At 50.4% G+C, this 18,861-nt stretch overlaps 1 protein-coding gene across 1 annotated transcript in view; it reads right to left on the bottom strand.

Annotated features, from left to right (window-relative positions):
* LOC144261873 (exostosin-1-like) overlaps positions 1-9,412 on the bottom strand; it is a 173,227-nt gene extending 163,815 nt beyond the window's left edge. Inside the window, exon 1 of the mRNA XM_077811447.1 lies at positions 8,622-9,412. Within this exon, the coding sequence (XP_077667573.1) occupies positions 8,622-9,412 (791 nt within the window). The remainder of the gene's footprint in view (positions 1-8,621) is intronic.
* Positions 9,413-18,861: the final 9,449 nt, after the last annotated feature.

Here is an 18,861-nt window from a genome sequence, read left to right as displayed (position 1 = left end):
AGGTTAAATCTCTCATTGTGTGTTCAGCCATCCCGCTAGGAGAGCTTCAAAGGACGAAGGACTTATGCAGAATGCCACCAAACCAGTTACCTGATGGCACGGTAGGCCTGAAGGGGAATTCCCTAAGAGACAAGTGGGGTACAAGATCTCATGCTCCATCAATGCCATGAGACAGCACGAGACACAGATACTTAAAATGGCGATAATACATAGAGGGCTTTATATTTCAAAGCACTTGTTCAAATATTCGCTAATGAACTGAGCAACGGTCACAAGAAGAATTTTTCAAAACAAAAGTATTACTCAACGGTAGTTGCCAAATGCCTTTCTAAGGAGCGATCTAGGAACATTTGCCTGTCTAACAAATACATGTAAGTGCATTTTTCTTCTTTGTGCAAGTGGGGTGAATCTAAAAAGGCAACAGGATTCAAAAGTCTGATGGATCGCAAGAAATCCAGATACCTGGGGTTGTAGAACCTCAGAGTTACGAACTCCAGAGTTACGAACTGATCGGTCAACCCCACCCCCCATTTGGAACCGGAAGCACGCAATCATGCAGCAGTAGAAAAACGCACACACACACACACACACGAGCAAATATAGTGCAGTGCTGTGTTAAGTATAAACTATGAACAAAATAAAGGGAAAGTTTAAAAATAAGGATTTGACAAGGGAAGGAAACTGTCTCTGTGCTTGTTTCATTTAAATTCTGCACAGTAGAGTTTCAAAGTTGAATTACGTCACTGTTCAGTTGTAAACTTTTGAAAGAACAGAATTATGGACATTTCAGAGTAATGAACTGTGACAAAGTGGGACTGTTCTTAATGTTTCCTCCGAATATTGTGGAGGTGCCTCAGTTTCCCCTAGGAGTTCTTAAGTCTCTAGGGGGTGAGGTAAGGGTGTATGATCGTTGCAGAGCCCTAGAGGGCAGGTGTGTGCAGGGGTCTGGACACAGGGAATGGCTGACACCCTATTTCCCTGGCCATTGATGGCCTGGGCCCTTCCCCCCTGCAAGGTGAGAGCTAAAGGGTTGGAGAACAAAGGAATCAGGTGACCTCCTGGCCTGGGAAAGGACAAAGCCCAGAGGAGGGGGGGGCGGGAGAGAGTCAGTTTGGGGGCTGGCTGGAGACATGGAGTGAAGTGCAGACGTGGTTGTCTGGCTCACTGCCCCCAAAATGGACCCAGCTGAGGGGTCCGGTTCTCTGCATCTACAAGCTCTGTTTTAGACCATGTTCCTGTCGTCTAATAAACCTGTTTTACTGGCTGGCTGAGAGTCACGTCTGACTGCGGAGTTGGGGGGCAGGACCCTCTGGCTTCCCCAGAACCCCGCCTGAGCGGACTCGCTGTGGGAAGCGCACGGAGGGGGAGAGGATGCTGAATGCTCCGAGGTCAGACCCAGGAAGGTGGAAGCTATGTGAGCTGTGTGTCCTGCAGACAGGCTGCTCCCAGAAAGGAGACTTCCCCAGAGTCCTGACTGGCTTCATGGGGAGCAGTTCCAGAGCATCGCCCGGGGACCCCGTGACATGAACAACCTCCATTCAAGAGGTGTTCATAACGCCGAAGTTCTCCTATACATCTCTGATGGTTTTACTCATGGATCTCTTTCCTCTTCCAGGACATCTTCTCCACAAGAACAGCCTTTCTATCATTCCAGGTGTCCTACAGTAAATAAGACCTACGCTTGGAATGCAATTTTCAATCACGGATGTAATGAAAGCCCCAGGTACAGAATTTATTGTTAAGTACTCACCTTCAAAGGACCGTAGGCTTTTCAGCAACAGAACCAGTATTATTAGAAACAGATTGGTCTTGTTTCAATATATATTCATGTGCAAGAATGGCTCCATCTTTAACAGGGTTTAATTTTTCCATACTGTAAAATCAATTGTTGAACTCTAAAAAATACACTTACAATAAGGTTGAAGATGCACACAGTAAGAGGACATGGGTAGCATTTTTTGAATGCTTGCCTGTAGCGGGGCAGTTACCCCCCTCCTGAAAGAAAAGAAGACTAGGCTGATTGGGGAAGCAGCCACAGCTGGGGCCACGCCCCAATCAGGCCACACCTGGCCCTGTTATAAGGGCCCAGGGAGGGGCTGGGAAGAGTCTCTCTCTGGAGAGAGATGAACCTAGCTGCCTGGGAGCAAGGTACCTGAAGCGGAGCAGTGCTGGGGAAGGGCAAAGCAGAGTTGGGGAGCTCCAGCCTGGTAAACTCCCAGGCTGGAGGCCTTGGTGAAGGCCTACAAAAGGTACTGGGGCTGCAGAGGGGCTGCCCGAGAACAGGCAAAGGCAGCAGGTCCTACCCCCTTGCCAGTGATGAGTGGCCATTACAGACTGCAGTCTGCCCCAGGGAGAGGGGGCTAGATGATGACTGGCAGTAGCCACTGAGGCAAGGTGGGGGTTAGAGAGTTGGGGGTTCCCCTGGGATGGGAGATCTAGAGCATGGGGTTACTGCTGGGGCAGAACCCCGAGGTAAAGGGGCACTGGGGTCCGGGAGGGACACGGGGCCTGAAGCAGGTGTCCTTGGCCTGAAGCAGGTGAGACACCAGCCAGAAGGAGGTGCTCTGAGGCTGGAAAGAGCTAATTCCCAGATGACCAGCAGGAGGCGCCACGCCGGTGAGTCTCAACTCTTCTACAATGCCCAATCTTGTTGCCTGAAAACAAGATTTTTTTTTTTCCAGTAAGTATCTGTATCGCCCCCTCCATACTTTTGTTCCATCTTCATTTCCATGTGTCTCATTTTATTGATAAGAGCAGGTAAAAAGTTAGCCACCCACATTATTTATCAAACTGGCTTTCTGAATTTATAATGGAAAATGTACTATAGAAATGTAATATATATGTACCCAATTTTGCAATCCATTCCTGTTTAAGGCAAATAGGAAACATGTCCACAGCTTTACATATACTAAAAATCAACCTATGAACCTTTATTCTCACCAGATGTGGGAACAACTGGCAAGTCATTTCAAACTCTTCCTAAAGCTATTATTGCCTAAGGTCGCTCTCCTTTTAAGAAGCACAAATTCAGACGGAGTCCTCAACAACGAACAATAAACACTTTTTTCCCCTTAAAAAAAATGTATAACTTCTATCCGTACCCAACTATAAAATAACTGAAAGAATAACTGTCTTTCTGATTTCCATTCAATATAAAATACCAAGTTCATATTTAAAACGATTCAGGAAAAACACTACTATTTAAAGACGTTTTTAAAAATTATTGTTGCTAAATGACACCCCCACTTGCTCCGGAGAAATGGGTCTCAAAATCATCACATACTGAAACTCAAGAAACAGTCAGACATATGTCAGTATGCTCACAATATGAATCTACGCACCTAACTTTATCCACATTACTAAATTCGAACACAAGCATCACAAACAAGCACCACTAGACAACGTGCATATAGTGCATGGACAGTGTCAGCTATAGAAGGAGAAGTTACTTACTGAAGGCTTGATCCTGCAGTGAGCTCTGAATGCCCAGGTCTCACCACTTGACAGAACTCATTGCAGGATAGGGAACTAACTGATCATCTTTGTGCGTGTTGCCCTCACAGACCCCACCACTTTGGGAGACAAATGTCTTGCCTCAAGTCCAGGGCCATTTCCCAGCAGTGACTGTTGCAGTCATGAGCTACACCTTACAGAATTTCACATGAGACTACAAAGGATCCTTTGGTAGCACAGTCAGGGACACACTTGTGACAACAAGAAAGCAAGTTGTCCTTTAGTACGTTAGTGATGGGGTCTGCACTTCTTCCCAGGCCAGCTTCTCCAAGGGACCCAAGAGATGGGGCATCAGGCTCAGAAATAGTCCAGAGCCAAAGCCAAGGACTTTGGGTCCATAAGGATGGAGAGGGACAGGGAGGCGTTGGGACTATGGGATACAAAGCCCCTATCACTACGCAAGTAAGACACAGGACAAAGCCCCTCTGTGACACTAAATGCTGATCTGGCACCAACAGCGTACTTGGCTCAGGCCTGTGGGTTTAGAGAGAACTGAAAGAACTTAAAACCTCTAAGGAAGGAGATTCTACCACCTCCCTAGGTAACGCATTCCAGTGTTTCACCACCCTCTTAATGAAAAAGTTGCGAACCGTGGCGAACCGGGGAAGTCCCGGATGACTGGAAAAAGGCTAATGTAGTGCCAATCTTTAAAAAAGGGAAGAAGGAGGATCCTGGGAACTACAGGCCAGTCAGCCTCACCTCAGTCCCTGGAAAAATCATGGAGCAGGTCCTCAAAGAATCAATCCTGAAGCACTTGCATGAGAGGAAAGTGATCAGGAACAGCCAGCATGGATTCACCAAGGGAAGGTCATGCCTGACTAATCTAATCGCCTTTTATGATGAGATTACTGGTTCTGTGGATGAAGGGAAAGCAGTGGATGTATTGTTTCTTGACTTTAGCAAAGCTTTTGACACTGTCTCCCACAGTATTCTTGTCAGCAAGTTAAGGAAGTATGGGCTGGATGAATGCACTATAAGGTGGGTAGAAAGCTGGCTAGATTGTCGGGCTCAACGGGTAGTGATGAATGGCTCCATGTCTAGTTGGCAGCCGGTATCAAGTGGAGTGCCCCAAGGGTCGGTCCTGGGGCCGGTTTTGTTCAATATCTTCATAAATGATCTGGAGGATGGTGTGGATTGCACTCTCAGCAAATTTGCGGATGATACTAAACTGGGAGGAGTGGTAGATACGCTGGAGGGGAGGGATAGGATACAGAAGGACCTAGACAAATTGGAGGATTGGGCCAAAAGAAATCTGATGAGGTTCAATAAGGATAAGTGCAGGGTCCTGCACTTAGGATGGAAGAATCCAATGCACCGCTACAGACTAGGGACCGAATGGCTAGGCAGCAGTTCTGCGGAAAAGGACCTAGGGGTGACAGTGGACGAGAAGCTGGATATGAGTCAGCAGTGTGCCCTTGTTGCCAAGAAGGCCAATGGCATTTTGGGATGTATAAGTAGGGGCATAGCGAGCAGATCAAGGGACGTGATCGTTCCCCTCTATTCGACATTGATGAGGCCTCATCTGGAATACTGTGTCCAGTTTTGGGCCCCACACCACAACAAGGATGTGGATAAATTGGAGAGAGTCCAGCGAAGGGCAACAAAAATGATTAGGGGTCTAGAACACATGACTTCTGAGGAGAGGCTGAGGGAGCTGGGATTGTTTAGTCTGCAGAAGAGAAGAATGAGGGGGGATTTGATAGCTGCTTTCAACTACCTGAAAGGGGGTTCCAAAGAGGATGGCTCTAGACTGTTCTCAATGGTAGCAGATGACAGAACGAGGAGTAATGGTCTCAAGTTGCAGTGGGGGAGGTTTAGATTGGATATTAGGAAAAACTTTTTCACTAGCAGGGTGGTGAAACACTGGAATGCGTTACCTAGGGAGGTGGTAGAATCTCCTTCCTTAGAGGTTTTTAAGGTCAGGCTTGACAAAGCCCTGGCTGGGATGATTTAACTGGGAATTGGTCCTGCTTCGAGCAGGGGGTTGGACTAGATGACCTTCAGGGGTCCCTTCCAACCCTGATATTCTATGATTCTATGAAAGCTTCCGGGTACCAGGAGCCTTGAACCTGTTTTGAGAGGATTCCCCAGTTGGGCTCATGTGTCCTTTATCAGCTCTCTTTAGCTACAGGGTCCTGCTGGGGACACAGAGGACGTCTCAGAGGGGAACTACTCTAGATCTCATTGGCCGGCTCTATCCTCCAGTGCCTTTGCAACATAGGCAGAGCAAGGGCTAGCGACGTATCCAGTGGTGGGCTGGAGCCAGTTCGCGGGAACGGGTTGTTAAATTTAGAAGCCCTTACAACCGGCCAAAAGTGCTGACTCCGGGGCTCGAGCACCCAAGGGAAAAACAGAATCAGCTGTTCGCGCAGGAAGCCTGGGAGGGCTGAGAAGCAGGCGGTGGCTTCCCACTCAGGCCCAGGGAGGCGGAGCAGAGGTGAGCTGGGGCAGGGGGGGCATGAGGAGGGCCACCTGTGCTGCAGCAGGTAACCTGGGAGGGGGGGGGGCGCAGGGGAACCGCTCCCGCTCCAGCTCACCTCCGCCACCCTCAGCCTGAGTGTGAAACTGCCGCCTGCTTCTCAGCCCTCCCCGGCTTCCCACGCCAACAGCTGATTCGCGGGGGGGAGGGGGGGCACAGAGAAGCAGGGCAGGGTGGCGCGTTCCGGGGAGGAGGCGGAGCGGAGGTGAGCTGGGGCGGGGAGCTGCCGATGGGGGCTCTGCACCCACCAAATTTTCCCCGTGGGGGCTCCAGCGCCTAAAGCGCCACTTTTGAGGTGATCAGTGGGGGGAGCAGCCGCTCCCCCCCAGCTATGCTACCCTGCCCCCAGGAGCCAGAGAGACCTATCGGATGCTTCCCGGGAGCTGCCCCAGGTAAGCACTGCCAGGACTCCCCACCTCACCCCTGGCAGGTCCCTCTGGCTCTTAGGGGTAGGGCGGGGTGGGCACCCACTACGGTGGCCCACGAGACCCTCCTGCCCGGTTCTGGGGCCAGTCAGGGGACAGGGGGCCGGGGGGGGTGGCATCAAGGAACACGAGGGGGGGGGTTGGATGGGGCAGGAGTCCCAGGGGGCGGGCCACTACCCCCTCGTGGGGTGAGGAGGGAACCGGTTGTTCAGATTTTGGCAGCTCATCACTGGGCGTATCCCTCTCCAACCCAGCAGAGGCAGCTAGACCTCTGGCTCCTCCGCTGAGAGCGGCATTACAGGACTCCCAAAGCTCGAATCTGACTCCCAGCGCTCCCCCATACCTGAGACCAGGCTCTGGCAGCCTAATAAACTGCACCGGAGAGACACCTGAAGCTACAAACCACAATTAAACAACACCAGTGCTAGCAGACATGAAAAGTACCTTAAACAAAGGCTAGTGCAGGACAATCCCGAGCCAGGAGGGGTCGGGCAGTGCAAAGGAATTGATGTTTGGGAACCACGCACCCTTTATAGGCATGCAGAGCTCGTCGCTCCACTGGTCACTGCTAGCAAGCAGGTCACAGACTGCAGCCAGCGGCAGAAAGCATCTGGGAGGGGAAGTTCTCAAAGAACCACATAATTAGATGACTATTAAAAAAACCCACAAGTGCTCTCAATGTTATTTGCAAGCAACTTTTCGCAAGGGCAAGAGCTCTGATCCTTTTACAGCTAACTCTGCCTTTGGAGATAGCCATAAAGCATTGGAAACAGACTGTGTAGACGCTGTGTGTAGCTGTAGACAGACACACTATGCATATCACACTAGAAATTCCGTTTGAATGTTCTTTGACCTCTAACCGTTCCCTCTCCCCACCAGTCAGCTTTCTTGATTCCTTTTAAATTTGCCAACACACAGCAGGAGTTTACCAGGGAAATTATCACCAGAGACCACTCAATGAACTAGAAAACTCAACAGGATGGGACACTAAGCATAGAGAGTCTCCGCTTTGTAAATTAACACAAATATCAGTGTATCTGTTTAATTCAATGCAATTTCTTTTGACAGCTCTGATGTCAAGTTTAGATTCAAACTCAAATCAAAGAACTGCCTAAAGCTCCTGGGTCTCTCATACTAACGTGTTCGGGAGAGCTTGGCTTTCCAGGTTTACCAGCGCTCCCCTTTCTTTGGGTGCATTATGTGTAACTTTGAATCTAATAGCGTCCTTCCCTCTCCCCACAACTCCGGGTTGAGCTTTAACTGAATTTGCGTCGTTGGGGCTTAGAAGCACTGGATCATCTCCGCTGACAGCCATGCAGCTGATCAGGAGAAAAATAACACCTCGCAAAGTGCTCCTTTCACAGGTTTGTTTTCTCGGCCTGCCACGCTCCAAGCCTCCAAGAACACCACCTCGCCTGAGTTGCAAAGTGAAGTGACAGAAATGCCTCACCTGTCTGCAATGGGGGGCATTTAACAAGATGTTAAACACGATTTTCCCTGGGGGTGGACAAGTCCTGGGGTGTTACAAATAGGTTAGTGGGCAGTGGGTTGGAACAATTTTTACAGAGAGGGGTTGAGAGCCACTGAACAAACCTGTAAACCCTGGATAGGACGGCAACCACTTCAAGCCACAGGGTGCGGCAGCCACCCTGGTTCCAGCCCCCTTGCAGGCGGGTGATTGTTAACCATGACTAAACTTAACCTAAGAGCGTTTTAAACACAGCGACCTCAAGCTAACCTGTGTTTAAACACCACTTGCCCCATCTACAGGAGCTGCTAAAATGGGCTAAACGTGGTGAGGGCTGGTTAAACCTGGTCTGTCAACAACCCTGCCCCGGTGGAGTCCCGGGGGAGCAAATGCCCAGCCAGGCAGAAGGGCCTCCAGGCTTCAGACCAGAAGCCGGTTAGTCTGTTTCAGCAAAAACAAGGAGGAGTCCTTGTAGCACCTTAGAGAGAACAAACATTTATCTGAGCATAAGCTTTGGCGGGCTAAAACCCAGCTCTGGAGGGAATTTTAGCCCACCCAAGCTTGTGCCCAAATAAAGGTGTGAGTCTCCAAGGCGCCACAAGGGTTCCTCGTTGCTTTGGCCAGCAGGGAGCGACTCCCCGACGTGGGGAAGTGCGAAGGGGCCGGGGAGCTGGGAGAAAGCCGCCCCCTCCCCGAAGCGCAGCGCGGGCGGCCCGGCCGGGCAGGGGGCGCTCACCGGGCGTAGTCGGCGGCGGGGCGGTCGCAGCGGGCGCCCGGGCCGGGCCGGCAGGCGGTGAGCAGCAGCAGGTCGCGGCCGTTGTGCAGGTGGCGCAGGGCGGCGCGGGTCTCGGCGCCGAGGCCGCTCGGGGAGCGCTGGCCCTCGAAGACCAGCAGGTAGCGGCGGGGCGCGGGGAAGGGGCCGGCCCGGGCGCCGCCCCGCTGCGGGAGCCGGCGGGGGAAGAGCGGCAGCGAGACGTCGAAGCGGGGCCGGAAGCCGGGCGCCCCCGGGCCGGCCTGGGCCAGCAGCGCCTGGCCCGGCTCGAAGCCCAGCGGCCCGTCGCGGTGGAGGCTGAAGAGCAGGTGGTTGCGGCCGCCGTTCCAGTGGGGCGGGCGGGCCGGGGCGTCGGGGCTCCGCGGGCCGCGCTCCAGCGGCAGCACCAAGAGGCAGGCGCGGCCGGGCTCGGGCGTGTAGAAGCGGGAGCCCCGCAGGCTGCGCAGCACCCGGCGCTGGGGCTCCGAGAGGCGGCCCCGGGCCGGGTAGACGTAGACGCGGAAGCCGTGGCGCCGGCAGCGGCTGAAGTCGAAGCAGGTCTCCATGCGGCAGCGCCCGCCCGCCGGCCCCGCGCCGCCCCGCGCCCGCCGCCCGGCGCCCGCCTCCGCCGGCCCCGCCGCCAGGGCGCTGCCCCGGCGCGGCTCCGGCTCCGGCGGGGAGGCGGCTGCCGCCCGCCGGCGCCCCGGCCGCAGGTAGAGCCCCGCCAGCAGGCAGGCGGCCAGCCCCGCCAGCAGGTACCGGCCCCTGGCCTGCATGGGGCCGCCGCCGCCGCTCCCGGCCGGGCTGGCTCAGCGACGCGCCCCTGCGGGGAGCCGGGTCCCCTGCGCCGCCCGGCTCATCGCCCCGGAGCGGGGCGTCCCGCTGCCCCGGCTCCGCGTCTGGCCCCGCGTCCGTGCCGGAGAGGAGTGAGCCCTGCCCCCGCCTCCCGCGGGGGGTCCCGGGCGCCGGCGGCTCCTCCCTCCTGCCCGCGGCTGGATCCCGGCTGCACGGCGAGCCCACGGGAGTCGGGGCAGGGGGACCCGCCCGCCCCCTTGTCCGGGGGCCAGGCTCAGCCCGGGCACCGGGGGGTCCCTGCCCGCTGCCCGCACCGGTCTGGGGAGGAAGGGGCGTCAGTGGTCCCTCGGTCTGCCGGGGCCGGGAGTGGGATCCCAGAGCCACACAGCCTCTGGGGGTTTCTCTCCCAAGGGAGCCTTAGGCGGGCAGATCCTACCGGAGCCGCATTCACATCCCACAGCCTAGCTCGGGGGCAGGGAAGCCATCCTCCTCCCCCCCCCCACTAATCCCCCCTCTATCCGTCTTCCTCCCCTCCTCCTTCTCTGCCCGTCCTCTTTTTTCTCCTCCCTCCCGGTCCCCCCGCTGTAAAACAAGGCTGACATTGGAGACTTTGGCTTCTAGAGGCAGCCTGGCTTCTTCCCCATCCCTGGAGGGACCATGGGGGGGGTGGGCTCTGTGCAGCATTGATCCTTCTATGGCCAAGAAAGGGGGTGGGAAGATTAAAGGCTGCAGGGGGCAGCTATTTGTAGGGAGAAAGAGGGCTCCCCTCCTTGGATCTGTTGTGGGGTTCACAGCTCACTCCTGTCCTGTGAGGTGTGGATCAGCCCTCCTCGCCCATAAGGAGGGGAAAACGTTCTTCACAGGGAACTTACCCTGCGCAGGTGGGGCAAGTGGGTACACGGGGGAAGGCCGTGCCCCGCACGTGCACCCCTGTCCCTCAGGAGCCGTGTGGATTAGGACACTGCAGCTGGCCGGGGCACCTGGCAGTAGGTTCTGGCCGAGGCATTTGTCACACTTTTCACTAGCAGGTGTGAACAGTACAAGTGTGGGGGGTGACGGTCAGCTTGCTCTTTGCTGGCGATTTGACCCAGAGCCGAAGCGTGAGCCTCAGGCTTGCCAGCTCCTGTGGTATTTGGTGTTCTTAAAGCCCCACTTCCTGCAGGCAAATGATTTCCTTAGGATCTCAGCTTTTGTTTTTTGTTTGTTTTAAGTTTTTAGCCTTGTGTTGTTGTAGCGAAATGCAAACTACTCCGAGAGCGCCGAAACCAGAAGTCAAAGAAAAAGAACCCAACAGCTGTTGTTTCTGGAAAATATCATGACTTAGACCAGTCGTGATTTTGGGGGGCCAGATTCTTCAAGGCATCTAAAGATGGTAGGTGTTGATCTCATGCTCTGTCTCATGACTCTTTGAACCCGTGGGGTTGGTAGTGCTAACGGGCTGAGTGCTCTGTAGGAGAGCTGTACCTGTCTCTCATACATCCTCTGGATCCCCAGCTAGAGGGTGCTTGCCCTCCCCCGGCTACACACGCTTCTCCAGTGGCTTTTATGACATTGCACCTGCATTTCCATTCCCTTCTGTTCAAGTTCTTGTACCATACCCACCCAGTTCCTTGGTTTCTGAGCTTCTCACCCGTGCAGCCCGCCAGCACTCCAGGAGCAAGGACACAGCTGGTCCCTTTAATTTTTTGCTTGTTTAGTTAGGTTGCTGTTTTCAAGCAGGTGGAAAGAGCCAATCGCTCTAGCTGAGAGAATAACACTCTCTCTTCTTCAGCCCTCACAGAGGAATAATACTTATCGTCCCTTCGACGCTGAAAATATCTCAAAAATCACTCAAAGACTCTACTCTGTAAAAAGAAAGAATGCCAGCTGTCTGGTGGCCAATCACAGGGCTCCTTTCAGCTAATGACTGGCCAACGTGTGACATCTTCCAGGCATTAAACACCAATGGAGACTCAGTGGAGTGACAATTAATTGCCTCTCGTTATTCCCAGTACTGTTACAATTGTTATGTCTGAAGTAGAACGGTTCTGCCACCAGCAGTGCAAAGTGCAGCTCCGGTCACGTCTTTTGGACAGCTCAGCAGGAGAAGACAAACTGAGCCATGTCAGGAATTCAGGAGAGGGGACCGGTTTGATTCTGTGGTGGTAAAAATCACACTTGGACAGACACACGTTTTCACCACAGGCAATGTGAGATGAGCACAGCTTTGGAGCAGGCCGGTGCTGGAAGGGTGCAGTGCAATGCAATCGGTCCTAAACGTCGCCTGGATCGCGTGCCTAGAAGTGCTGGGTTAGTCCCTTTGTTCTGAGAAGGGAAAGCGCATCCTGCTGTTACTTCACTGCCATGGCATGAGACAAGCCTGGTGGGTATTAGAAAAACGAATGCTGCTTTATTTAGCTTTTGTTTTTCATCTCCACCAAAATGCTTCTGGGGGAAGAGTGTCTGTGGGTCAAAATGAGCATCCTCAAGCATAAATCCATCTCCCCTGGATCCCTCCTTAAGTCAGAGCTCCTGTTTGTCACTGGGATCCTATGCTGCCGCTGGAACTCTTCTGTCTCCCGTTTCCGTGAGAGCAAGCCCACCTCTGCAATGTCACCTCTGTACACCATAGTCTTGTCTCCACCTCTCCTGTCAGGAAGTGCATTTTGAGACGTGAACGTAAGACAAGACTATGAACATGAAAATCCAGAGGCATTTAGGGGAAAAGGTGGCTTTCCAAATGGTTTTACTGTAACAATAATTGCAAAGTTTTCAGCTAAACAAAGAAAATACAGAACATTGAAGCAAGCATTCATTTAACCAATGAAGAGCCAACAGAGTAATTTAATAATGCTATGCCCTTCTCATCTAAGGATCTCAAAGGACCTTACCAACTTCCATGAAATAAACCTCCTGATGCCTATGAGATAGGTATTCCTACCCTCATTTTTACAGATGCGGTAGGTAAATTGAGGCACGGGGGTGGGGAAAGTTAACTGATTCACTGACAGTGTCTCACATAACATCTGTGGAAGTTGCAAGACTAGAATCCAGATGTCCTGCCTCAAAGTCAGCTGCCTGTAACCATGGCAAAAATTCACTACTATGCACTGATGGCTAGGGAGACCCAGTGCAAATTGCTGAACCCTGCAAATTCAAATGTGAAGTAAATTCAGGTAGCAATGAGAAGGCATGATATGTGCTCTGATCACTTAACTGGCAACCAATTTGGTATTTATTCTAATAATTCGTAGCAAATTGTCTGAAGTATATTTTGTAAAAGTAATGAACGCTTTAGTGACATGAAACCTCACCTCCGCATTCTGCTATTAAGTCTTTTTCTGAGAAACAGGACTGCCTTGGGAAGGGGGATTAGTATTACCCAAGTGGCAAGAAGAAAAGGAGTACTTGTGGCACCTTAGAGACTAACCAATTTATTTGAGCATGAGCTTTCGTGAGCTACAGCTCACTTCATCAGATGCATACCGTGGAAACGGCAGCAGACTTTATATATAAACAGAGAATATGAAACAATACCTCCTCCCACCCCACTGTCCTGCTGGTAATAGCTTATCTAAAGTAATCATCAGGTTAGGCCATTTCCAGCACAAATCCAGGTTTTCTCACCCTCCACCCCCCCACACAAATTCACTCTCCTGCTGGTGATAGCCCATCCAAAGTGACAACTCTTTACACAATGTGCATGATAATCAAGTTAGGCCATTTCCTGCACAAATCCAGGTTCTCTCACTCCCTCACCCCCCTCCAAAAACCCACCCCCATACACACACAAACTCATTCTCCTGCTGGTAATAGCTCATCCAAACTGACCACTCTCCAAGTTTAAATCCAAGTTAAACCAGAACATCGGGGGGGGGGGGGTAGGAAAAAACAAGAGGAAATAGGCTACCTTGCATAATGACTTAGCCACTCCCAGTCTCTATTTAAGCCTAAATTAATAGTATCCAATTTGCAAATGAATTCCAATTCAGCAGTTTCTCGCTGGAGTCTGGATTTGAAGTTTTTTTGTTTTAAGATAGCGACCTTCATGTCTGTGATTGCGTGACCAGAGAGATTGAAGTGTTCTCCGACTGGTTTATGAATGTTATAATTCTTGACATCTGATTTGTGTCCATTTATTCTTTTACGTAGAGACTGTCCAGTTTGACCAATGTACACGGCAGAGGGGCATTGCTGGCACATGATGGCATAAATCACATTGGTGGATGTGCAGGTGAACAAGCCTCTGATAGTGTGGCTGATGTTATTAGGCCCTGTGATGGTGTCCCCTGAATAGATATGTGGGCACAATTGGCAACGGGCTTTGTTGCAAGGATAAGTTCCTGGGTTAGTGATTCTGTTGTGTGGTATGTGGACAGACATCATCTTCCTTTCCAAATGCAAACAGATGGACGTTGTACCAAAAGGACTGAAGGTAAAAAATCCATTACAATCTACATACCACACAGACTATGCTGACAGCTTGTGCCACACGCTCTCAAAGAAACTGCAGAATCACCTGATCAACATCCTCTACAGCAAACAGGGAAAGATTAAGAATGAGCTCTCAAAAATGGATACTCTCATAAAAAACCAACCTTCCACACAAACTTCCTCGTGGCTGGACTTTACTAAAATTAGAGAAGCCATTTACAACGCACACTTTGCTTCTCTACAAAAGAAAAAGGACACTAAACTTTCTAAACTACTACATGCCACAAGGGGCCACAGCAATGGTTCCCTCAACCCACCTAGCAATATTGTTAACCTCTCCAACTATACTCTCAGCCCAGCAGAAGCAGCTGTTCTATCTCGGGGCCTCTCCTTCTGCCCCTCCACCCCCACGAACATGATACAATTCTGTGGTGACCTAGAATCCTATTTTCGACGTCTCCGACTCAAGGAATATTTCCAAAATACCTCTGAACAACATACTAATCCACAGAGGTCTCCCTACCAACACTACACAAAGAAGGATTCTAGGTGGACTCCTCCTGAAGGTCGAAACAGCAGACTGGACTTCTACATAGAGTGCTTCCGCCGACGTGCACGGGCTGAAATTGTGGAAAAGCAGCGTCACTTGCCCCATAACCTCAGCCATGCGGAACGCAATGCCATCCACAGCCTCAGAAACAACTCTGACATCATAATCAAAAAGGCTGACAAAGGAGGTGCTGTTGTCATCATGAATAGGTCGGAATATGAACAAGAGGCTGCTCGGCAGCTCTCCAACACGAGTTTCTACAAGCCATTACCCTATGATCCCACTGAGAGTTACCAAAAGCAACTACAGCATTTGCTCAAGAAACTTCCTGAAAAAGCACAAGATCAAATCCGCACAGACACACCCCTGGAACCCCGACCTGGGATATTCTATCTACTACCCAAGATCCATAAACCTGGAAATCCTGGGCGCCCCATCATCTCAGGCATTGGCACCCTGACAGCAGGATTGTCTGGCTATGTAGACTCCCTCCTCAGGCCCTATGCTACCAGCACTCCCAGCTACCTTCGAGACACCAGTGACTTCCTGAGGAAACTTCAATCCATCGGTGATCTTCCTGATAACACCATCCTGGCCACTATGGATGTAGAAGCCGTCTACACCAACATTCCATACAAAGATGGACTACAAGCCGTCAGGAACACTATCCCCGATAATGTCACGGCTAACCTGGTGGCTGAACTTTGTGACTTTGTCCTTACCCATAACTATTTCACATTTGGGGACAATGTATACCTTCAGATCAGCGGCACTGCTATGGGTACTCGCATGGCCCCACAGTATGCCAACATTTTTATGGCTGATTTAGAACAACGCTTCCTCAGCTCTCGTCCCCTAAAGCCCCTACTCTACTTGCACTATATTGATGACATCTTCATCATCTGGACCCATGGAAAAGAAGCCCTTGAGGAATTCCACCATGATTTCAACAATTTCCATCCCACCACCAACCTCAGCCTGGTCCAGTCCACACAAGAGATCCACTTCCTGGACACTACAGTGCTAATAAACAATGGTCACATAAACACCACCCTATACAGGAAACCTACTGACCACTATTCCTACCTGCATGCCTCCAGCTTTCACCCTGACCACACCACACGATCCATCGTCTACAGCCAAGCTCTGCGATACAACCGCATTTGCTCCAACCCCTCAGACAGAGACAAACACCTACAAAATCTCTGTCAAGCTTTCTTACAACTACAATACCCACCTGCGGAAGTAAAGAAACAGATTGATAGAGCCAGAAGAGTTCCCAGAAGTTACCTACTACAGGACAGGCCTAACAAAGAAAATAACAGAACGCCACTAGCCGTCACCTTCAGCCCCCAACTAAAACCCTTCCAACGCATTATTAAGGATCTACAACCTATCCTAAAGGATGACCCAACACTCTCTCAAATCTTGGGAGACAGGCCAGTCCTTGCCTACAGACAGCCCCGCAATCTGAAGCAAATACTCACCAACAACCACATACCACACAACAGAACCACTAACCCAGGAACTTAATCCTTGCAACAAAGCCCGTTGCCAATTGTGCCCACATATCTATTCAGGGGACACCATCACAGGGCCTAATAACATCAGCCACACTATCAGAGGCTCGTTCACCTGCACATCCACCAATGTGATTTATGCCATCATGTGCCAGCAATGCCCCTCTGCCATGTACATTGGTCAAACTGGACAGTCTCTACGTAAAAGAATAAATGGACACAAATCAGATGTCAAGAATTATAACATTCATAAACCAGTCGGAGAACACTTCAATCTCTCTGGTCACGCAATCACAGACATGAAGGTCGCTATCTTAAAACAAAAAAACTTCAAATCCAGACTCCAGCGAGAAACTGCTGAATTGGAATTCATTTGCAAATTGGATACTATTAATTTAGGCTTAAATAGAGACTGGGAGTGGCTAAGTCATTATGCAAGGTAGCCTATTTCCTCTTGTTTTTTCCTCCCCCCCCCCCCCGATGTTCTGGTTTAACTTGGATTTAAACTTGGAGAGTGGTCAGTTTGAATGAGCTATTACCAGCAGGAGAGTGAGTTTGTGTGTGTATGGGGGTGGGTTTTTGGAGGGGGGTGAGGGAGTGAGAGAACCTGGATTTGTGCAGGAAATGGCCTAACTTGATTATCATGCACATTGTGTAAAGAGTTGTCACTTTGGATGGGCTATCACCAGCAGGAGAGTGAATTTGTGTGGGGGGGTGGAGGGTGAGAAAACCTGGATTTGTGCTGGAAATGGCCTAACCTGATGATTACTTTAGATAAGCTATTACCAGCAGGACAGTGGGGTGGGAGGAGGTATTGTTTCATATTCTCTGTGTATATATAAAGTCTGCTGCAGTTTCCACTGCATGCATCCGATGAAGTGAGCTGTAGCTCACGAAAGCTCATGCTCAAATAAATTGGTTAGTCTCTAAGGTGCCACAAGTACTCCTTTTCTTTTTTCGAATACAGACTAACACGGCTGTTACTCTGAAACCAAGTGGCAAGGTCCTTCTACCCTTTTTTATTTGTTTTGATTGACAGTCCCTTTTAGCAAAGGCATTTCCTTTCTCAGTGGATCCCCAAAGCAGTATTTTAGTTATTTCAGTGGCAATGCATGGCTGTACAATGTAGATGAACCTTAAAGAAGGTGCATAGTTATATATAATTTCCGTGTTGTTGTTTAGACAATCATCTCACAACTAAAACACACTGTGTAATATTTGACTAAGAACTTGAATTGCCCATGCAAATATTTGACTGTCCTACAACAACATAATAAAAATACTTTTCTCTAGCAGTTTTTCCCCCCAATAAGCTTTGAGAGGCAGGTTGTAGGAAGGCAGCTATAAGCGAAGAGGAAACTTGAGGGCCTCCTAATAAGAAGTTTGAGTGGAATGGGAGCTAAAGGCTGGGTGGATAAACAGAGGTAAGTGGTTCCTTTTGAAGGAAAAAAGGACATTCTGAAAGTCCTTAGCAAAATCCTTTTAGCAGTTTCCTGTTCCTGATCTAGCAGACACTAACAGCTTCCGACACAGGAAGACACCCCCTCTAAGTAAGAAATAACAGAAGAAACCTTGGTCCAGTTTATGAACAAAGACAAAAAGGGCTACATGGGGGCAGAATGGAAACTCGTTTGCATTGCAGAAGGGCTCAAGCAATGGTGTAAATTGCTGAGAGAAATCAAGGGCGCCAGACTGGATGGAGCAGGAGGGGTTAGAAGAGAGACCAGACAGGATAGATATGAAGGGGATGGGAAAACGTGGCTTTAAGGAAGACTAGAAGATGTAGGAAAAATACGGACTCCTAGCAGAGCCATTTGACCTACAACAGGACACGGTGGAAGAGAAAAGCCCTGCGAAGATCAGCAGCCCAACCATGAGCAAGGGGCAAGCACTGATGGGGAGCCACCAGAAAAAGCACGAGAAGGTTAGTGATGCTTTGTGACATCTGCGTATGAGGAATCTGAGCTGAGATGTCCAATATTAATTCAATAAGCCTCAAGAATCGACACAGGAAAAGTCGGGAGGTAGGTACACTTTTGTTAGGCCCATGTTATGGATGAGTAAACTCATGCACTGATCAGCAACTTTTCCAAGTCATTGTGCTCTTGGGCAACTCATGATGGTGCTGTACCACGGGGGTTTCTCCAGTTAAAAGACAAGCCTTGCAGATAGGTTACCAAAAGGGAAATTCTGCCTGACAGCCCAACCAGCTCTGAGAATGAGAGCTGGTCCACTCCTTCGCTATGAATAATAATTGTTGTGGATTTTGGCACCTTTGGGTCAAATAATTATTTGGAAATAAAACTTCATTATTTGAGCAGCTGTGCCGAGAACAGCAGAAAGTGCACCGGGGCTACCCCTGCGGGCAGTCGTGGTGCGGAATGTGTTAAACGGGGGTAACCCGGCCCAGCAGCCTGCTGGTGTTGGCGCACTGCATCCACTCACCACTTAATGCTTTTCTGCAGCCCTTCCTTTCCCTGGAGAGGGTTAGAGTGACGCAGCCTGATGTGAGGGCTCACACACCGCCGCACACCCCGCTCATGCAGCACCGATTAGCTTATTTGATTTTGGAACATGGCCCCATTACCGTGGGGGCCCTGCTTCACTTGTGAATGTCCTCTTGTCCGTACACCTCCAGGGGTGAATATGGGGTGGAGGGGGAGCAAATATACGTAATTGTGCAATTCTGTATTATTGGGAGAGGATGCTGTTCTTGATCCAAGCCAGTTATCATTTTATGTCTTAAAATACAAGGACTGATAGCCCTTGTAATATTATTTGCTTCAATAATACCCTGTAGCAGTGAGTTCCACAAGCTAATTGTTTGTTATGTTAACTAATATTTCTATTATCCATTTTCACTTTGTGTTTCACTGTGGAGTGCAGTACCTTCTATTCTAGGGCCCAACTGGCCTTCTGTATTAATTATTTCTCTACAAATAGTTTT

This window comes from Eretmochelys imbricata, chromosome 3 (assembly GCF_965152235.1).
Source record: "Eretmochelys imbricata isolate rEreImb1 chromosome 3, rEreImb1.hap1, whole genome shotgun sequence".
NCBI classification, from domain to species: Eukaryota; Metazoa; Chordata; order Testudines; family Cheloniidae; genus Eretmochelys; species Eretmochelys imbricata.
This window is presented reverse-complemented; position numbering and strand designations above follow the sequence as displayed.